The sequence below is a fragment of the Alnus glutinosa genome, chromosome 4, assembly GCF_958979055.1.
Source record: "Alnus glutinosa chromosome 4, dhAlnGlut1.1, whole genome shotgun sequence".
Classification (NCBI taxonomy): domain Eukaryota; kingdom Viridiplantae; phylum Streptophyta; class Magnoliopsida; order Fagales; family Betulaceae; genus Alnus; species Alnus glutinosa.
In genome coordinates, this window is record NC_084889.1 from 22,896,635 (window position 1) to 22,910,464 (window position 13,830).

The window sequence follows — 13,830 nt, forward strand, 5'->3', positions numbered from 1 at the left end:
GACTATGATTAGTATGCCTTCGAATAAGGCTCCTGGCCCTGATGGTTTCACGACTGAGTTCTATAAATCTGCTTGGTCGGTTGTGGAAGAGGATGTAGTGGCTGCCATCCAAAGCTTCTTTGAGTCTGGATTGCTTCTTAAGGAATTAAATGCCACTATTTTGACTTTGGTCCCAAAGAAGCTAATGCTTCTTTCATGGGAGATTTCCGTCCTATTACTTGTTGTAATGTCCTCTATAAATGCATTACAAAGATTATTTCTAATAAAATGATCCCCCTTTTGGACTCTTTGGTTAGTTGGAACCAATCTGCCTTCATACCTGGCAGAAATATTTTCAAAAATGTCTTGCTTGCACAGGAATTGGTTAGAAACTATCATAGGAAGGATGGGCAACCTTGATGTACTATGAAAATTGATCTCATGAAAGCCTATGACTCAGTCAATTGGGATTTCACCATTTACTGCTTGACTTGTTTTGGTTTTCTTGCAAAATTTATAAACTGGGTTAGAGAATGTATTACTTCTCCCTGGTTTTCTATTGCTATAAATGGGACGTTGGTGAGCTTCTTTAAGGGAGCCAAAGGTTTGAGACAAGGGGATCCCCTTTCTCCCTATTTGTTTGTCATTGCCATGGAGGTGTTTACAAAAATCATGGACAACTATACTAGAGTTGGATTTGGTTTTACCTTTCATCCTTGATGCTTTAGATTGAAATTAACTCATTTGTGTTTTGCAGATGACTTACTTCTATTCTGTGATGCTAGTCTTCTCTCTATAAGCATTGTGAAGGCAGCTTTGTTGTAGTTTGAAAAGATTTCTAGTTTGAAAGCTAATCCATCGAAGAGTTCTCTTTTTTGTTCGGGCCTTTCTTTAAGGATGAAGACTATGTTGCTGGATGAATTACAAATGCAGGAGGGTGTGCTTTCCATAAGGTACCTTGGGGTTCCTTTAATCTCTTCTAGGCTCTTTGCTGCCGATTGCAGAATGCTTTTAGACAAGATTTCCAGCCATATTGACTCTTGGACTTCAAGGAACCTATCCTTTGCAGGTCAGTTACAGTTGCTCACTTCTATTCTTTTTAGCCTTCAGATTTACTGGACATGCATGTTTATTCTTCCTAAGAGGGTTATTAAGGACATGACTCAAAAGTTTAATAGATTCTTATGGAATGGTAAGGATGACAATTCGGCAAAGGCAAAAGTTGCATGGGGGGAGATTTGTTTTCCTAAAAAAGAGGGTGGATTGGGTTTGAAGTGTTTAGAAACTTGGATAAGATCTTCCATGTTAAGATATGTTTGGAATTTTTTTTCCCGATCTGGATCGATTTGGGTTGCTTGGGTGCAGACATATTTACTGAAAGGCTGAAGTTTCTAGAATATAAACATCCCCAATAACTGCTCTTAGACTTGGAGAAAACTTCTAACTTATGAAGCATTGCTTGTGCTTTTCTGAAGTTTGAGGTGGGCAATGGAAAACATATTCATATGTGATTGGATAATTGGCACCCGTTTGGCTCTTTATATGAGAAATTTGGCTTTCGAGTCATATATGATGCACAAAGTACTTTGAATGCTACATCAAATTATGTCATTAGAAAAGGAGATTGGTGTTGGAAGCCGACTCAGTCTGAAGATTTGGTTGCTATACAAAGTCGATTACTGGATGTTCATTTAGGTGATGTGGATAAACCTATTTGGAGTATAACCAGTAAATGTGTTTATGAGAGTGCTGGCACTTGGAACTATATGAGGAATAAGAAGCAAGAAATTAGATGGTGGCCTCTCATATGGTTTCCCATACTATTCCAAAACAGGGATTCATCTTATGGCTAACCATGCTTAACAGGTTAACTACAGGTGAACGTCTTGTGGTTTGGGGTTACCAAGGTGACACACAATGTTTTTTTTGTTTTTTTGTTTTTTTTTTTTTTTTTTGTTTTTTTTGTTTTTTTTTTTTTTATGTAGGAATGGAGTTTGAGAGTCGTGATCACTTATTTTTCCAATGCAATTTTAGCTCCCGTATATGGAGAACTTGTATGCGGCACTGCTCTATTCTCAATTCTCCCTTGGACCGGCATGATGTGATCGATGAAGGTTGTAGCAAGTGGAAAACCAAAAACTGTTGGGTGTTTTATGCAGATTGCTTTTAAGTTCTCCAGTTTACCATATATGGCGTGCTAGGAATGAGGTCAAATTCCAAGGTAGGCCGAAGACGGAGGACCAGATACTTAGAGCAATTTTCTGGGAGGTCAGAACCTGAATAACAGGGAAGGGCAAGTTCAAAAAGAATAAGGAAAATGAAGCTCTTTGTGCGGTGTGGAACATTGATAGCTCTATTTTGTTTTAACACCAGTGTTGCTGGTTTTTTGTTCTGATGTAATAGGGGTTTTTGGATGTTCTGGTTCTGTTGTTTTGTTGGCCTAGTTTTGGGTCTTTGTATGTACGCTGTTTGCTAATAATGAAATGTCCACTTATTCATAAAAAAAAATATCCCAATCCCAAACTATTAAAATTTTGCGATTTTGTGTGAAAACACACGATTTGGCCCTTAAATTCAAAATTTCTTTCATCTTTATATCACATCAAAACACTTTTTCAACCAAATCACAAAAAAATAGCTCCTAAAAAGGTTTATCAATCACACCCGCTATGTTTCTGCCCAACATTATATGCCGCTCGGTTGCTCATTTGATGCATTTTCTTCGTTATCTTACTCAAGTTTCAATAAAAATCACATAACAAAACGCAGCATACTTTTAAAGTCCACAGAATTTTTAAAAAGTAACAGACAACCATATAGGATATGCTTCATGGTAATATTAGTTATATTTTCCTCCTTGTTGGTCCAAAACAAAATACTTTATTTATATTTTCCTCCTTGTTGGTCCAAAACAAAATACTTTTTTTACTATAAACAAAAGTGTAAAGACATCTTCACATACAAAATATAATCTATAACTACTCCCCCATCTCAATTTAAGTATGACGTTACAACCTACATTTTTACTTTCTGAAAATAAAAATTATTTACTCTGGTATTTCTTAAACTACCCTCACCCTTTTCTAAGAAAAGAAAATTCTTCTTAAAAATCGTGCAGGCTCTAAGATACATCGAATGACATTTTAGAAACCTTTTTTCTTTTAACTTTGTACTTTTTAGAATAATCCTAACATTTAAAACTACACAATCATTTTGAGACCGGGGGAGCATATAAGATATTCACAAAAGAAAGCAAATGTTGAACCCAGTACGTACAAATGTTGAACCGGGTATGTACAAAGGAAACCTGTCTACTTTGTCCCTTAATAAGTACACCTATCCCCATCAAACGAAGTGGAGACTCTTCGATCTTCGCGACCTGATGCAATCTGATCGTGTCCAGCCGATTTTCTGGTTCACATTGTCGTATACAACCAGTTGCCCGCGCAATGAGACGTCTGTAGAGATCATATTCATTAGTCAACAATTGGCAAGAAAGGAGAAAGGGGATTTTTTTTATTTTTTTTTTTTGGACCCAAACCAACCAGAAAACTAGGGATGTTATTTTGTATTCACATGACAAGTTCATATTGTGTTGAGACATAGGTATAAGACTCTATAGGTCAACCCTAACTCGATTATTTAATTAAACATGTCAGACCCCTCAACCCTAACTTATTAATTTCGTATTGGTTTTGAGTCAGATTAACGGGTCGTGTCAAAAAAATTCAGTTCTAAATGTCCCATGTCGGGATTGGGTCGTGTCAAGGTATGAGTATAAAACTATACATGTCAACTCTAACCTGACCCATTTAATTAAACGGGTCAAACCCATCAACTCTAACGTCTAATTTTATGTTAGGTTTACGGATTGTGCCAAAAACTGTCAGCCTTATAGAAAATACAGAATTTTGCAGTAACACCTTTATCCAATAAAAAGTTGGACATGACAAATTATTAAGACCTTAGAGAATCTAACTCAGAAGACGCAAGTTTGATTCAAGCGGATTCTCATCAATGTTTTCATGTGTTAGACAGAACATACCTCCAAGTATAATTGTTGATCCATCATGTACTTCGCTTCCATCAAGGATACCCAAGCACACATTGCCTTTGTTCTACAAAATTGGGAGTCTTGTATATCAAACACTTGAACACTATAAAATAAAATTTGATGTAAAAGGACTAAAAATACGTACATTAATGATCAAGTAGCCCTCTGGAGGAATTTGAAGCTTTGTGGAAACAATCCACCATTTGCTCCCAAACTGAAGGGTTATAGTCTTAAAGAAATGCTGAACATCCATCACAGATCTGCAAACATATGGGTGTGGATTTTATAACGTAGCATTCATCATGATTGAGAAAGCCTCCAAAGTGAGGTGTAATTGAGGCAAGAGAATACTAATATTAACTATATGTTTTTGCATGATATCAGGCTTGTTTTACATGAGGCGATAGAGAGCAAGGAGAATGAGTGGATGCAGTTCAAGGTTATAACGAACCTAAGCTATACGTCGAGGCCATTTTCTTGTCATCAGAAGGGAGGGAATAGCTTATGGACAAGTAACTCCAAGCAGATACCTTTCCCTTTTCCTCTTAATCAATCAAGGAAACTTATTCCAATCATTTTAATTTAAGTAATGGCCTTTTTCTTACATACATGTAACTCACAAGCAGGTCATATCTAATAGGTGTTAGATGGTAACTTTAAGAAATCACTGCTTTTAGTTAAACTCCCAGTCAGCAGCCGCATATCAGCTGCTCAATTGCCAGATTCTGTTGGAAGTCAATATGTCAAATTTATAGTCAAATTTCTACATGATTTTCTGTTGACCAAATAAGCAATGCAATGGTTGTCTATAATCTTTTAAAATATTCCAAATTTGAGAATCAAGGCAACGATATATTAGCAGTATTCCCTTGTTCAGGGAAACAAAAAGTAAGAAAGTATATTTAGTTACTATGAGACAAAAGAAAAAAGATTGGGATAGGGAGTGAGATGAGAGATAGCTTTGAAAAAAGTGCTTCCCAGTCTGCCCAAAAAAGTGTTTAAATTGATACAGCAATAATAATAATAATGATAATGTTAATAATAATATGAGCCATCAAAAAGTATTATTATTATTTACTTCCATCAACTCCCAACTGAAATTTTTCTATGTAACATAATATACAAACAGAATACAACCCAGTGCTAAATCGTTCACCGAAAAAACTAAAATACTCATCATTTTAAAATCAATACCCTATAGGGCAACAATATTTAAACCTAATAAGTGAAGTAGCAGCCCAGCAAAAAATAAAAAATGTTAAAAAAAAGAAGGTGAATTAGCCAAGTTTTACGAACCAACCATTATGGCAACTCCCCCCTCCCTCCATATGCCTAGGCATTATAAAGCAAAAACCCTTCTAGGCTCCAAAAAGCAAACCCAAAGATTGAAAAGTTTTAATATTAAAGCAACTGACATTTTTCTAGCAAATAATGCAGTAGCCCTCACAAGCAAATACTTCGGAAGGTGTTGGCAACAAATGCACCTTTCTGACATTTTCTGATGGTTTTGTTACAAGTATAGAAGGGTATTTTCTGATGGTTTTGTTACACAAGTATAGAAGGGTATTAGTATATTTCCTCAATTTTAATGGAATCTGCATCCACAGTGAAGGAATTTAATAGAGTAGTAGTAGTGGTGAAGACATAGTGGTGTCCTAGCAGTTGTGCAGATGCTAGCAATGAAAGAGGTGTGACAACATTATGCTGCCATCAATTCAAATGGTTGTGGTGTAGGCTGAGAACAGTGGAACTGGGACGAGATGCCTAAGGTGGAGGAAAGAAAAGTTCAACGTAACATCTATTTTATCATAAGTTGGTTATATTGGTGATTGCAGTGCAGAGAAAAAGTAGAACTTTTACTTCTTCTGTTCTTTTCTGTCTTTTTTTTTTTTTTTTTTTGAAGTTCAGTAAAAGTGTATGTTCCTTTCCTTTTAAATTATTCAGATATGCACACCAAATGCACATTTTTTTTTCTTCTCAATTTTAATGGAAGGAACCAACATAAAGTTAAGAGTCATTGATAACTTGGTTAAGAGAATGCCCAAAAGATAAATTAAGCCATAGAGAATTTAATTAAACTTGACCAGGTGCAGCCCAATCAACCACACTTGCTGTCATACCTGATTGGGAATTTAGCTCGCCAACAAATAGGCAATGTTGGATCTGATGTATCTTGGATGAGTCTTAACCCAGAGACATCTCCAAGCTGCATCAATGGGTAATAAGTAATCAGTACATTCAGCACAATTGCTATGTAATAAGAAATTCTAGAACTTTCCAGGAGGCTGTGGATAAAACACTTACAGAAGCAACTAAATCAGAATACGCTTGTTGCGTAAAATATGTAAAAGAACTACCACTATCAAAAACTACACGTCCTGCTCTGCTGTCTGCCACACCTAATTTGAGAAGCCTGCTTCCGTAATTCATTCTCACGATCACTGTATGATAAGAATCTCTGAATAGGAAAGCATGAAAGAAAGAGAAAATCAAAAGTGATGCAGAATAAAACTGCATGGTAAGGCATAGAAGATATTTAGGAAAATAAGTAGAAGAATCGTTCATATTTTACAAGATCTACGAGCCATATTTATAAAGATTGTCACAAATTACAAGGGTAAATCTCATAACTGCATTAGAGTTCCAAAAGAATTGGTCGATACAGGATTGAGCTAACAAATCATATTAACACTAGTGTAGATGAACTTTTGCCCCGACACTAGACTCAGAACATTGTATCTTCTATTATATTGCATTTACATCACAGGAATAAGACATTTCTTTTCCAGCTAAAGCACAAGATTGGGAAAGATAGATCAATCAGCCAGATATTATAAATATTAAATTGGAACCGAAGACAATGGAAAATCAAACATTTATTAGAAAAAATTGTATATCAAATTATTGTCTGTTTTGGGCTGGACCTATGGGTATGCATTTTCAGCAGTGAGATATTTGTGTCCTTATAATTGAGCCAAATATATTCTAGGGAAAACTACATTTACCCCTTCTAACTATCATTGAGGTTGCATTGTCTCCCTTTTGCGACTTAAAAGGGGGACAATGCAATGATACGTTCAGATTTCCAGGGCTTATATGGCAGCACACATGGCAATCCTAAAACCCAAGTCGGCAATGAATAAGGAGTAGAATCTCCATATATTATTTCCCCAAGGGTTTTAGCTAATAAGGAATGTATTTTCCATTAGTTTACTTCCTTTCTAGTTATTTTTCTGCATAATGTAATGACGGCCAGACCTAATGGTTATGTCTTATGACCTAACCGTCTTCTATATACGTGTAACCCTAATCAATGAAGAAGGATGCTGAATATTATGAAAACCTAGAACCTTTGTTGGTATCTTGGAGGTCACGGCTCCCTCGAAGTAACAATTGAAGATCACGGCTCTCTCGAAGTAGCACATATCATTTTTCTTTGTTCTTTTTATTATTTGATTGCATCATGCAACCTCAATGGTAGTTAGAAGGGGTAAATGTATTTAACCCTATATTCTATTCGTGATAGAAAGAAGTGAGGAATGGGGGAGAGATGTTTACTTACATGGAAGGGCTATTAAGCATAGGGACCCATGCCATACCCCATTGCGGCACAAAATCATCACCTAAGAACATATATCCACCACCTGCATCAGCGGTAAGACAATGACCGACCACATTGTTAATGATTCCCTTGTTTGCCAACTAGGAAGGTAAGCTAACTTTAGCTCTGCTTAGCCCGAGGATACCATCGGTCTTTGCCAGAGTATTTAAAAGTAATCCTTGCTGATCATATGCACACCTTACAGACAAAGAAAGAAGCATAAATCGGAATTTTGGTGCGAATTAATCATTTCAAAGACTTATAAAAAAATTAAACACTTCTAAGGCAATTCAAAGTTAGGGGACAGGAGGGAGGAAAAATAGAAAAGCAATACCCAAAAACAACATTTAAATTGGTCCATGATCCATTTGCCATCATTAGATGAAGCTCATCTCTAGCAAGAACCCCTAAAGAGGAGCTTTTATCTGCATATTGAATCTCATAGTCACATTGTTGGCAACTTTCACAATATCCAGCCTCTTGATTTCTAGGAACTTCCATGCACAAGAGGTCCTTGGGAAGTACTATGTTGCCTCTTGTTGGCTTGTACAAAGCATTTGGTCCCTGCATTAACTGTATCCATTAGAATAAAGATAATGTCTAGCTCAACAATTTAATTAAGGGTTGGGATATCATTATCTCTGATCGTTGGCTTAATATCAAAGCTGGCTCAAATGCACACTTTTGCATAAATTGAAAACGGAAAGTATATAAATAAAAAATAATAGCAATGATAAAAACCATAGACTAATTTTTATTATGCCAAACAGTTAAAAAGAGTTGTAAAGATAGTTCCATCAATCAGATCTAGAGTTGATTGAAAACTTCCAAACTTGTTCTTTAACCTCCCAATCGATAACCAAATTAAAATAACAAAAAAAAAAAGAAAATAAAGAAAATAAAGAAGTCCTGTATTAAGACATTCAAGAAGAAGAAATTATTTACCACAGTGCATCAAAATGGAATTACAACCTAAAATCCCACAAATAAGAGCAGGAGGGAGATAATGTAAAAAGAAGCGCATATGTATATTTATTGATTTATTCTCGTAATAAATAACAAAGCAATTTTCAAAAAAGATGTGCACGATTAATATAACAAATACAAACTATCTATTGAACATCGATTAGATATGAATGAAAACCAGGGGATACAGTAGATACATACAGAAGAATTTTGGGAAACCCATTAACTGAATAACCAATCATAATTAGGCATTACCTTAGCGCAGCTAGTGCAAGGAGCATCACACTGTATCCACGTCAAGTCACTCCCTGTATCCATGTCAAGAAAATAACGCTTTGGAGGACTACCAACAAGTATGTATGTGTAATACAATCTGTATGTATAAGAAAATTTCCATTAGCATCAGGAACAGCATGACCACACACTATACAGCAATTGAAGGCACAGTGATGATGACAAGGCTGTGATCTGTTATCCAGCAATAATGGCTTGTTTAAGTTTAAAGGAGAGGAACACTTCTGAACTCTCCAACTAGATCTCTTAAAAAGTTTCACTCCTCCCCCACCCATTTTATAATCACAGTGGTTAAGTATAAACTCTACTCAAGGACTAAATCATATTTCTGATCAGTTTCGGATTTTGGACTCTTGATACCCCAAAAGGTTAAATTCCACTTCTGGTGGGTAGATTGTGAAAGCGTTGCATGGGTCCTAAATTCCACACTGGTTCCTTATTAAGTGACATTAGGCTTTGTAAGTAATTTTAGTGTTCCAACTATAATTGTGACTAGTTCTTTTGGGTAATAGTGTAACTGTAGCTACTGCTTCCCAAGGTCATCTGTAACAACTCACTTGAAGAGGTATGATATTGTCCGCTTTGGGCCAAGCCCGCACAGTTTTGTTCTTGGGTTTTACCCCAAAAGGCCCTGTACCATTTCAAGAGAGTATGCTCTATATAAGCACATCCCCTTTCCTACACCCAAATGATGTGGAATGCCACAATCACCCCCCTTTTTGGGATCCAGCAACCCCACTGGTGACTCTCATGGGCTTGTGATATTGTTTGCTTTGGGCTAAGCCCGCACGGTTTTGTTCTTCGATTTTACCCCAAAAGACCTCATACCATTAAGAGAGAGCATGGTCTATATAAATAGATCCCATTTCCCACACTCAGACGATGTGGGATGTCACATCATCACAAATGGTATCAAAGCCAACCAAGTAACACCATATGGTGCTAGGGTACTGCAGTATAATGTGGGCCCTAATGTCAAAGATTTGAGATGAGATTGTGATATCCCGGAAGACTTACTCACTTCGGGTTGGTAGATTGTAAAGGCACATCATGGATGTAAATCCCAAATTAGTTCCTTCCTAGATAAACTGGGCTTTATAAGTAATTTCAAAGAGCTTTAATTGTAATTTTGATTGTCCTTTTAGGTTATAGCGTAGATATAGCTAGTACTTCCTTGAATCATGACAAGGACAACGGCTAAGGCTTCTTTGAGGATTCCAATGTCATCTGCAACTTGTTCAATAATTTACTTGCTAGACCATGACATGGCAAAACAGCTATGAAATAGTCTACCATAAAGCTAAACATCCAACTAAATGTATAGAGATTTATACATGTGTATATTTTCTATAATTAATGAAATGTGTCTCTACAAGCTTTATGGAATCTAAGTGAGCAACTTAGCAATGCAAATTAAGTGCATTTCTTGGGTACCAAGACAAAAAAAAAACTCAGATTCAACTGTCATGACATCATTGGTGCGAAAAAAATGATATCACTGAGAAAAAAAAAATCAGGATTGGCCCTAACCATGACTTAAGTTAACTAAACATAGTTTAGACCAGAGACTCTAAATGTGTTATCTCTAGAAACTCTGATTGCGTTAGATGATTATAAACCAGTCCTAATTCGTATAAAAATTAAACAAAGAAAGTCAGATAGAAAAAACAACCAAAATTGAGCAAGAGCTCCATACTTGGTTATCTCAGAAACATGTTAACATAAGCCAAGGCACAATACCTTTATATTATGGGTGCCTTCAGCCTTGAGGTTCAAAACCTCATGTGTTCTGCAGCCTATTTTGAAGATCAAGAGAGTAGATAATGACAAGCATTATCTTCAAACAAAGTAGCTTCTTGGCCTCTTACAAACTGCTGGTGACTTGACCGAACGCTTGAATTAGAAAACTGCATTGTGACCGGAACCATACTATATATATCTACCAAGTATGCAGATATTGTTCAGGTCACTTGCCAGGACTATGGCACGATTCAAATAATTGCGTTTTTAGAAGCAATTTTTTTTTTTGCTGGTTCTACAATAAAGACTAACGTCCATGATTCCAACATATTGCCAGGCCATCTCCAATTTTCTAAACAATGGTATAGCTCAACTTCTAAAAGAAATAATGAACAAGTGCTACTCTATACAAACTATAACCAGAATCTTCCACATTGTCATATTTATATTCAAACTCTTGTCTAACCGCTAAAAATTGCCCCATCATCTTTCTCTAACAAAAATGCAGTAGGTCTTGTTGAAAAATACACAATGTGACCCATAACCAATATATTTTTTTTTTTTTATTATTATTTTTTTTTTATTTTATATATATATATATATTCTGTTTCTATTATGCCATTTTCCAACAACGAAATTTTCTGAGGACCTAAAATAATTTGAATTTTGTGCATTCTTGGTTAGTAGTTCGGGCAATCAAACAAAGGGAAAACGATAAATAAAAATAAACATTTTTTCTGAGAGCTTTATTATCAATGTATAATCCAAAAGTAGATCACAACAGACTGCTTAGATCTTCATATCATCAAAATTTCGTTGAAGCTTTGCATCAGTAATAACAATTTATAAATAGCAAAAATATTAATAATCAGAGAATTTTTTTCTTTCTTTCTGGAGCTCAATTGGTTTATAACTAGTGATTTCGAAGAGAAAGGGATGTAGTGTGCCACACAAAAACAAGTTATTAAGCATGTAGTGGCTAGTGAGTGTGCTAAGCTTTCATAAACAGCACGCAGCAATAACCAAATATAAAGTAAACTGTTATAACTTAGTTTTCCAATGATTCATTTTTAGTTCTATTTACTTTATTCCCAAAAAAAGCACTCCCCCTCTCCATGACTCATCATAAATTTAAATACATATATATTTAAAGAGAGTAATTAAAGAAAGCAACAAGATCCATCCATACCCATCTGGATGTATATTGCCTCTGACAGGTAAAATGGAAGTGGAATCAACTTTTGCCTTAGAAGCAAACAATTTCATGTGGGATTCCCTCCCATCCTCAATTGGAGAAACCATATCCCCTTTATCAATACCCACAAGCCTCCCCAACTTCAGCTTCACATCCACTTGTGGAGTCCCCCATTTTGGGTACAAAGGAAAGAGAAACGACGTGGGTCTAGGATCATCCTCTGAGCCGCGAGATTCTCGGAGGGTCTGAGAAGATACAGAACTATAAAGGACAAGAGCAAAAAGAGAGATACCCAGAAAGCCCAGGAGCTTTCTTGGGGTGACGAGGAAGGGTCTGCTGATTGAGAATGAAAGTTGACTTGGAGGGTTTGGAGGTGGGAGAGGAGCGTCTTGGTGGATGTTTCGATGGTTTTGTTGGTCATGGTTTTGGGTTTGGGATTGGGGGTTGTTGGAGAAAGTGAAGGCAGTGATGGTTTTGCCAAGTGAGGGGTTGTCTGGTGGTGGAAGAGAGATTATGAAAACCCCTTTAATTGGTTTAGGGGACTCATCGGAATCCATGGCTAAAGAAGAAGCTTAGGATCAGGAGGGAGTGTGAGAGAGGTCGTACAAGTAGAGGCAGGAGGACTCTGGCTGGTTGTTCTCCTATTCTTCTTCGATCTCCATAAAACCTCAGGTTGACTCTCTCTCCCAGTCAATGGCTCCAATGCATGGGAGAAGACGTCGGGGTAGAACGTGAAGGTTCTACGAACTTTACATAGGAAATTTTATATTTTACATTACCTCGCACCAACTCTATACCAAAACATAAAGGAGGTGAGACTCATGTATGTAAATTATATATATATATATATATATTCATCATACACCCAATGTATCTTAGTATAGAGGTTTTTTTTTTTTTTTTTTTTTTTTTTAAGCAGCATCTTGGTATAGAGTTGAAATAAAGTACTATAATGTAAAAATAACACGTTCCCTTTACATTTGTCAAAGGGCAAGGAATGCATCAAGCAATACTTAGTGTCCCACTTTCATCCCACTCATATACTACCATCATAGAAAAAGTATAATGAGATCCTATTTTTTAACAATATTATTGGTCCACGTAGACAATGGTGAGATAGAAGTAAGACACCAAGCATTTCTCGGCCAAAAAACTATTCCAGTGGCACTCTGGTAAATTTCAATTTCATCCTTTAATTCATGTCTTTAAGATCCAATTAAATTAAATGGTTAAATACCCTATTGGTACTTAAGTTTTAAATTTTTTTAAATTTAGTACCTGAGTTTTCATTTGTTTCATAGGTGGTACCTGAGTTAGGAGTAAAAATCCGTTTAGTACCTCTGTTACATTTTTCATCCAAATATTAACGACCTGCCAGTCTGGGGTGGCCGAACAACTCCCACCCCTTGGGGGTGGCCAAACTACCCCCGTGGCCTATGGAGGTGGTTCGGGCACCCCATGGGCAAACCCTCTAATTTTTTTTTAGAGGGTTTAGCGGCCACTTTCCATAGCCAAAACCAATCATTTTTTTTTTTTGCCATGGGGTGGCCACCCCCTTTTTTTTATTATTTTTTTGCTATGTTTTTAAATTGTATTATTTTTAAATAATTTTTTAAAGATTTTTATTTTTAATTTTTTTTTTTATATATAGTGCTACGTGTCAACCGATATGCCGTTAGTATTTAGACAAAAAAATTTAACAGATGTACCAAACAGGTTTTTACCCTCAACTCAGATACCACCTATGAAACAAATAAAAACTCAGGTACTAACTTTAAAAAAACTTAAAAATCAGGTACTAATAGGGTATTTAACCCTAAATTAAAACAATAAAACTATTTGGGTGATAATTTTTTGGTTCGCATAAAATATATGACTCGTCAATTTCGAAATTTTTGTTTTTACTTTTAACTAAATTGGAATTGTTAATTAATAAAAAAACAAAGGATCTATCCCTCCATCTGCGTGGCGTTAACTCTAAATTTTCAGCCAATGACCATT

At 35.9% G+C, this 13,830-nt stretch overlaps 1 protein-coding gene across 1 annotated transcript; it reads right to left on the bottom strand.

Moving 5' to 3' along the window:
- Positions 1–3,115: 3,115 nt before the first annotated feature.
- LOC133865993 (aspartyl protease APCB1) lies at positions 3,116–12,622 on the bottom strand. The gene is given in 9 exon segments (XM_062302536.1): positions 3,116–3,437; positions 4,025–4,097; positions 4,179–4,293; positions 6,154–6,239; positions 6,338–6,491; positions 7,596–7,832; positions 7,969–8,198; positions 8,856–8,973; positions 11,824–12,622. Coding segments are annotated over 9 exon segments (1,689 nt in total). The 5' UTR covers positions 12,387–12,622; the 3' UTR covers positions 3,116–3,324.
- Positions 12,623–13,830: the final 1,208 nt, after the last annotated feature.